Consider the following 8,535-nt stretch of genomic DNA (forward strand, 5'->3'; position numbering starts at 1 on the left):
AAATACAAGTTTTATCATAAAGTAGATATATTTTGTCATATAAAATGACCAAAATAAGTGTGATTTATTTCATTTGAAGTGTTTTATAATGTTTTTGAATTTGGGAATGCAATCGGCGCCATTTTTTTATTACCCTGTTTGCATTCTGTACCATTCTGTGATAAAATGAATGCGATTATAACAAATTTGAAGTGACGGAATACAAGTTTGATACACTGGCATCACTGTTAAACTAGTTTGAATGACATTTTATTGATATTATCTGAAATTGTTAGGATAATAGTGAATACTTTATTACCTATGACACGACGATAAAATTGGCTACAATTAGGTAGTGTCAAATCCCGTCAATATATATGTTCCTGAAAAAAGGTATATTAGAAAAAATATTTAGGTGTATTTGAATTGTATGAACTGATAACATGGTTAGTAATGTTATCTCTGTGTATTAATTAACTTATTATCTAATTTTGTATTTATATAATTATGATGCGTGATAGACATTGCAATATTTATATAATCTAGTACAATGTATATACATTACAAAAAAACACAGCACAATTGTTTTTCGATTACCGTATGACTATTAATCCTTCAAATTATAACTGTCTTACCTGAATAATGATGTAGGAAAAGCTAATTACAATCTTTTTCGATATTGATTAAAATAAACCGTTATCCGGAAACACATGGAAACTGGTAATAGGTTATAAATCATCCCAAACTTGGATGAACTATGAAATTCCGAAAATAACGCCAGATGATATAAATACTTTATTATAATATAATAGCATTATTTATCTATTGATGTTATATTAATATTTTGTAAACGACTAACAATATGCAGTTTATCTACCTGAAGAATCCCTGAACTTCTGGTACTAATGAAACGTGGACCTTCACTGAGATAGCTGTGTCAGTGGAGTAATTGTTAACAGCGTGTGCAATACTGTTGTTGAATAAAATAAAAAAAAAGAAGGTAAAATAGAAGGCTGTTAAAAAAAGGAAATGTCATTGAGATATAATGGAGAAATATTTAGTACTGTAAATTCAGAAATTATTGCATGCATTTATTATTGCGATTTTTGAAGAAGTAACCAAAATGCGAGTTTAATTATTGCGATTTTAGGAAACTTCAAACATATATATATGTATCATATATCAGAATGCAAGTTCTTATTATTGCAATACTCAAGGAGTCACATTATTTGCATTAATAAAAACCTCACATTAATTTCTGAATTTACAGTATAGTTTCATATTAAGAAAAATTGCATGTTAGATTTTCATAAGATTTGTGTTTGTCTTGTAGTAAACAAAGTAAAAAGACAAGAGGAGGCAAAGAGAAATTTATTGAAAACACCACCTCATGAAAATGAAATACAGATTGTTCATGAACATTTTCTCAAAACATTAGATCCAAGGTAAATACATGTTTTGTTCGTATGTGACTTTAATTTAGTGAACTTTTACACCATATAAAATCTTTTTATGCCCTCGCTGTAGAGGAGTGGGCATTTAGGTTTACCCTTGTCCATCTGTACGTTTGTCCATTGTACATCCTGAAACTAGTTTCCATTCTCTAACCTTAGTTTCCCTTGACCAAATGTTATGAAACCTATACAAAATGCTTATTACCATAAAACACAGACCAAGTTCGAATTTGGATGGCTTAACTTTTACAGTTCTCTACTTATGTCCTTTTATAACGTTATATGCAAGCGGGGGCATCATCTGTGTCCAGTGGACACATTCTCTTTTTATTTATCTATCTATTGTTTCATGGGTAAACACAAAAAAATAAATATAAAAACTTGGAATAAATCTAAAATAATTACAAAATTCATATTTTTGTTGTTTTTCTGTAACGTTTTGTATTAGGCATATTTTAGTATTAGTTAGTTAAAAGGATGAATTTTTTTCACTATCCACTTTCTCCTTTTTTTTTAGCTAGACGTTTGTACTGCAACAGACTACACATCTACAAAAAATAATTACATTGTTATTTTATAGTCAAATACCAGCATTAAGACATCTTTAAATTGTCCAATTATCTAGGAAATAAAGATGTACTGTTTATGTCTAGTTTTACAATTGTGAAAAGTTTGACTTTTTCAAAATTTAAGACCTCATCATAAGAATCTCATTTTCTGTCTGAAGATCAATCACTAACATTTGTATGATAATCCAACCAAAGATTGATCTATTAAAGTACAAACACCCTACATCTCACTGACATAATACTAATTATTTGTCAGATTAAGGCTCTATGTCCTTAAAGTCTAGGAAATGTAATGGCAAATTAGGCACTCGACTGAAATGTTAAGTGGAAAATTATTTAAGTTTCGAGATAATAATTTCATTTTTAAATTTAAAAAAATATAAACTTGTAAGTTTAACTGTAAGATATTTGTTAAACTTAACTGCCAGGTTTTTTTTTGTATCATTTGTTTTATATAAGTTCAAAAATGTTTACTTGACAGAGCATTAAAATCAGTCCTTTTGACCATTTAGTGGTCAAAGGATGAATTTTTGATATTTTCATTGCTACAACTGAGAGGGTATAATGACCTTGACTACCCAAAATTTTCAGAATCACATTGTTAACATAAAGTAAAGATCTCACTGATTTTTAGATTTTTTTTTTATGTCAGGTACCTTTTTTTGGGGGTGGGGAGGGTTATGGTTAGGAATATTTTCCCTTCCCAAGTGCCATTATCAAACTAACTTTGGTCAATGATTTTGTGTATGGTTTAAAAGATATAAATAAAAAACAATTCTAAATTCTTAATCTATTAAATGCTATTGTGACCTTGACTTTTACACCAGTGCCTAGTCAACCAAATATTAGTCACATCTGATTAATTGCTAACACAATATTGTTCCGAAAAAAATATTAGTCACTTATTTGTGCAACTACTAATTGCTGAAATGGCCACTGGTAGTGTAATATGGTAACCCTAAGACCATGTAATTGTTTGAGTAGAAAAAATTTAGGTTGCCCATTTCTGCTGTTTGTTTGTAGCAAAGGTTTGTCCATGCCATTGTTACAAACTGTGAAAATTAAATTACATAAAATTGCAGACTTATTAGTGAACATTTTTGATGACTTGAGAGTTAAACAACAGGAAGGAGTAAAATTCATAATGATACAGATTTTTAAAATCAGTATAATTTTTATAAATGGGGTAATTTTTTTTACCTGTAATTATCTACCTTTATTTATTACAGTTCCAGTACATTTAAGATTAGAGTGAAGCCAGAAAACAGTGTTTGGATGGAACAAACAAAGTTGAAAAACTTGATAATATGCTTCCCAGAGGTATGGTCAAATTTAAATAAGAAATATTTGTAATTTGTATCTCATTTAGTCCAAAGTTTGTTGTCCATGGTTTAACCATAGCTTATTTTCTCCATATCTGCCAACTAACACAGATTTGACTATTTGTCCCAGTTTCATGAACTAAAACACAATTTGAGTTGCATAAACTTATACACAATTTGGTGAAAAAATGCCTCATTTACTTTTTTACGTTTAAGTTAATTTTAAAGGGATGCAATTATATAAGTCTAAGGTTCAGACAAATTTCTTTCAAGGGATTTCAAAAATACATTTTTTTATTTCAGCAAAGAAATTTATATAATAAAATATTTGGTGGATTTTTAATGAGGAAAGCTTTTGAATTAGCTTGGACCAGTGCAGCTCTTTACAGGTAAGTCAAGACAAGTACATGTATTACATTTTACATAAAAATATTATGTGTGTTCTGTTATTTTATGGGTTTCTGTTACAGATTTTCCGTCTATTTTAAGATAAAATGGTTCAAGTTCTGTTGTTATATCATGTCTCTTGGTGCCGAAATATTTCAGAATTAAATACATAAAACAAACATTTTACAGAATGAAAACCCTCGTGAAAGCATGTTTTTCATTTCAGTTCAGTAGAAGGCCATGAAACTTAAACTCTGATAAAATATACTTATTTACTGTATTCTGTCAAATATTAGTTGTAGCATTTACAGCATATGGTCTCATAATTATTGTGACTGTCTCAAGTCAGGAACCTCTTCATTAGTTATTTTATTATGCCCCATCTGTGATAGTAGAGTGACATTTTGTTTTCTAGTCTGTGCATCAGTTGGTCATTCTGTATGCCCACATACAATTAAACTATTGGTTTAAAGCAGTTTGTGGTTACATCAACTTTACACTTAGTACACATATTCATTATGAAATAAACACTAGAAAATTTATGCCAAATTAGAGTTTTGACATAGATTTCACAGTTCACTGAACTTAAAATATGAAAGACTTAAGCTTTGGTTTAAAGTGGTTAAAGTTTTAGTTTCAGGTAGTTTGTGGTCACATCAACTTAAAACTTAGTACACATGTTCATAATGCAGTGAAAAGTATAATATAAACGTTAAATAAGTGTTTTACCCATTTTTCAGGGTTCACTGAACATGGAAATATGACATATATATAGATTAAAGTTTTGGTTTAAGATAGAATAAACTTTTGGTTTAAGGTAGTTTGTGGTTCCATTCAATATATATGCCAAATTAGGGTTTTAACCCAGATTTCATGGCTTACTGAACATTGAAATGTGTTAGTTCAAGCGGGGCATCATTTCTGTCCTGTTGACACATATTATTGTTCTGTGTACATTTAGGAATTAATATTTGGAATAATGTGTTATATATACATGTATATATATATATATATTCACAAATTGTCTAGACCCTGGATAAATAAATAACCTATATAGTGAATGCCTTTCTATCATGAAAGACCATATATGGACCACTTTTAATGCTTGTTTAATAGGCTGCTGTATCATTGACAGATCCAACTTTTGTTCATATTGATACACAAGTTTTTTTCTCTGACATATTGCAGTAAATCAAGACAGGTGGCCATAAGAACTGTAGATGACATTGTGTTTAGGAAACCAGTAGAAATAGGATCTCTTTTATTCTTATCATCGGAAGTAAGTTCTACATATACAATAATACCTGCTAAGGTTTAGTTTAATGTATTTTAAACAAATATATTTTTATAGACTTTGGTGGAGTTAAATGCATAGATTATTCCAAAAAGTTTTCTAAATAATATTTTTTTCGTTGAAAAGGGTATTTTTGACATATTCAGAGTAGAAAAGGCATATATGTAATTTTTATTCCAATAAACAATTTTTTATGCAAATATAAGTTAAATACTGTATAATTATAAAACAAAAATAATTAAGAAATATTTTAAGAAGTGTAATGTTCTGAATTGTTGATTTATGTGAAAGGCCTTTCTTTAAGGGTAATACATTTGTATATCTTACATAATTTCAATGAATAAGGGTCAATAAAGCTTTTATATGACTTGGTTTGTAAATGAAAACTAAATTCTGTAGATGTATGTTAAAGTTGTCAGATCTGTGTTATGAGGACACATTGAAAAGTGTTATGTTCTTTTTCCAAGGAAAAGGAATGAAAATGCACACATTTTTATTGTTCAACAACTGACTTAATATGATATGCCTTTCTCCCTCTGTCCATTTATCTATGGATCTACACAAACTATATACATAATGTTTGCTTCAATTATGGTTCTGTATAAGAAAAGCAATCTTTTGATTTTGACAATTTTTCAGATGTGTTGTTCCAAAGTAATAGGACTTTATTTTTTAGAAATATTGATGATATAAAGATCACATCACATGATAAATTTTGCTTTTTTGAGATTTCTGAATTTTTTGCACAATGTTTTGTCCAATAAAGACAAGGTCACTTTTGATTTTTAGAATTTTTGTTGTGTTTAGTGTTAAAGATTCAAATGTTTAGGATTAAGACTTCTCAGGTTGAACATAAATATTGTATTATTCTTTAGTATTTAATAATGATTGTTTTTAAATGTTCCAAATATGGCTTACATTTGTAATTGTACTTCACAGATTGTATATACTAATGGTTCAAAGTTACAGTTAAAAGTTCATGCAGAGGTCGTGAATCCTACAGATTACACAAGAGCTACTACTAATGATTTCCACTTTACATTTGATACTAAGCAAGAGGATCTTCCAAGTGTCATACCTAAAACTTACGCAGGTAAAAATTGTTTTTTCACAACTATAGTAATATTATGCTTGGATAATGCGATTTGAGTTTATTAGACCTGATAAAGCTCATATTACTTTAAACTTTACCTTCATTGAATCACAATATATTAATCATGTTGATCTAGAGATGAATTTAGTACATTAAATGTTTAAATTTGTTCAAACTTTAGAAAAAATGGGTTCTTTTCTTTGCTTTACAATAAAACATTAGAAGTCATATTAATCTATTACTCCATGTTTTTGGCAGATGATGGGTTCCAGAGGTCAATCAGATTTTGTTTATGATGTTGTTATATTAGCTTTGGACAAACATTACATATACTTTTACAATGAGTTAAAGATATTTTTGGTTATGCCCCGTCGTAGCAGAGGGGGCATTAAATTTTACCCTTGTCCATCCGTCCGTACGTACCAAAATTGGTTTTGTTCTCTAACTTAAGTTTGCCTCAATCAAATGTTTTGAAACTTATACAAAATGCTTATTACCACATAACACAGATCAAGTTTGAATTTTGGTGGTGTCACTTTAACCGTTCTAGAGTTATGCCACTTCACAATTGGGAAAATTGCTGAATTTTTCGTTTCCATTCTCTTACTTTAGTTTGCCTCAACCAAATGTTGTGAAACTTATAAACAATGCCTATTACTACAAAATACAGATCGAGTTTGAATTTTGGTGGTGTCACTTTTACTGTTCTAGAGTTATGCCCCTTTACAAAGGAAAAAAATGCTGAATTTTTCGTTTCTGTTCTCTAACTTAAGTTTGCCTCAACCAAATGTTATGAAACTTATAGACAATACTTATTACCACAAAACTCAGATCAAGAACAAATTTGGGTAGAGTCACTTTTACCGTTCTTCAGTTATGTTCCTTTATAACTTTATATGATATGCAAGCGGGGACATTATCTGTGTCCCATGGACACATTCCCCGTTTATTTGTTTCTGTTTTCTCATGTGGAATTGTGTTATTGTTTTGATGATGGCCATCATTATAAAAATTATAAATAAGGAGATGAGATATGATTACCAATGAGACAACTATCCACCAAAGTTCAAATAAAGTGGATGTAAGCAATTATAGGCAACCGTACGGCCTTCAACAATGAGAAAAACCAATACTGTACGGCCTTCAACAATACGAAAAACCCATACTGTATAGTCAACTATAAATTAGGCCCCGTCATAAAAAGTATGAAACAATTCAATTGAGAAAACTAGCAGCCTAATTTATAACAAAACAATTAATGAAAAACAAATATGACAGACATGAACCAACGACAACCACTGAACTACAGGCCCCTGACTTGGGACAGGCATATAAAGAATGTGGCGGGGTAAAACATGTTTGTTAGCGTTCAACCCTCCCCTAACCTAGGACAGTGGTGTAACAGCACAACAAAAGAACAAACTATAAAAATCAGTTGAAAAAGGCTTAACTCATCAGATTGATACAAAGCAGAAAAACATCAAACATAAAAACAGACCGGACGTGGCAGGGTATTTATCCATCCCTCATCCCTAACAACAAAAAGGACACTTAGTACAGATCTGAGAGTACTTGCAGTTACTGACAGCTAAGACTAAAATAACAATTGGAACACATCCAACATCCAATGGATTTAGTGTAAAGATGCATACCATACATCTCTTTTTATTCATATTACATCATTAATTTTATTTCTTAATATATCTACAACATTTAATGCTTTGAATCAATTTTATTTTTAGAGTTCATGCTTTTCCTGGATGGAAAAAGGCATTATGAGAGCTGAAAGTCATCTAAATATAGAAGAGCAAGCCTTGTGTACCCGTTATAGTCCTTGTTACTAGGCTGTGCCTTGTGGTTGACCTGTGAATAGGTTGTAGCAATATAGACATCTATAACTGTGATAACGTGTTTTCTTTTTCCCTTGGGAAATCCTGTAAAGGAAACATTTGCTTAATAATCTTTACAAAATCATTTATATATATATTAGTGCTTTTGTAGTCACCCAATTTTTTTTAAAAATCAGGTCAGTTGAGTGGAAATTTATTTTATTTTCTGTTATAAAGTTATGAGTATAAAGTGTACAATGGATTTTCCATTGATTATAATTGTAATAAGTGTTAGAAAATGTTAAATACTGCTTTTTTAATGAATTTGAAAATGTTAAACAATCCTATTTTTATCCCCAGCGTAACACGTTGCGGGGGACATGGAAATACCATCTGCCTCGTTAACGCTCTCATGGGTACAATTCTTGCCAGATTTTTATAAAACTTATACTATCGGTTAATATCAGCAATATCCCAGACAAGTTCTAAAATGGTGGACGATCGACTTTTTTCAAAAAAGAGTTATGCCCCTTAGAAATATTAAATTTATGGAAAATGGCTTCGTTAGGGCTCTCATGGGAACAATTCTTGCCAGATTTTTATAAAAC

At 30.0% G+C, this 8,535-nt stretch overlaps 1 protein-coding gene across 1 annotated transcript in view; it reads left to right on the forward strand.

Moving 5' to 3' along the window:
- LOC127735326 (acyl-coenzyme A thioesterase 9, mitochondrial-like) overlaps positions 1 to 8,304 on the forward strand; it is a 30,081-nt gene extending 21,777 nt beyond the window's left edge. Inside the window, exons 9-14 of the mRNA XM_052245479.1 lie at positions 1,313 to 1,424; positions 3,232 to 3,322; positions 3,628 to 3,713; positions 4,900 to 4,990; positions 5,945 to 6,098; positions 7,841 to 8,304. Coding sequence (XP_052101439.1) covers positions 1,313 to 1,424; positions 3,232 to 3,322; positions 3,628 to 3,713; positions 4,900 to 4,990; positions 5,945 to 6,098; positions 7,841 to 7,884 — 578 coding nt within the window. The 3' untranslated portion in view covers positions 7,885 to 8,304. The remainder of the gene's footprint in view (positions 1 to 1,312; positions 1,425 to 3,231; positions 3,323 to 3,627; positions 3,714 to 4,899; positions 4,991 to 5,944; positions 6,099 to 7,840) is intronic.
- The last annotated feature ends 231 nt before the right edge of the window (positions 8,305 to 8,535 follow it).

The sequence above is a fragment of the Mytilus californianus genome, unplaced genomic scaffold (assembly GCF_021869535.1).
Source record: "Mytilus californianus isolate M0D057914Y unplaced genomic scaffold, xbMytCali1.0.p SCAF_3, whole genome shotgun sequence".
In the NCBI taxonomy this organism is placed as follows: Eukaryota; Metazoa; Mollusca; class Bivalvia; order Mytilida; family Mytilidae; genus Mytilus; species Mytilus californianus.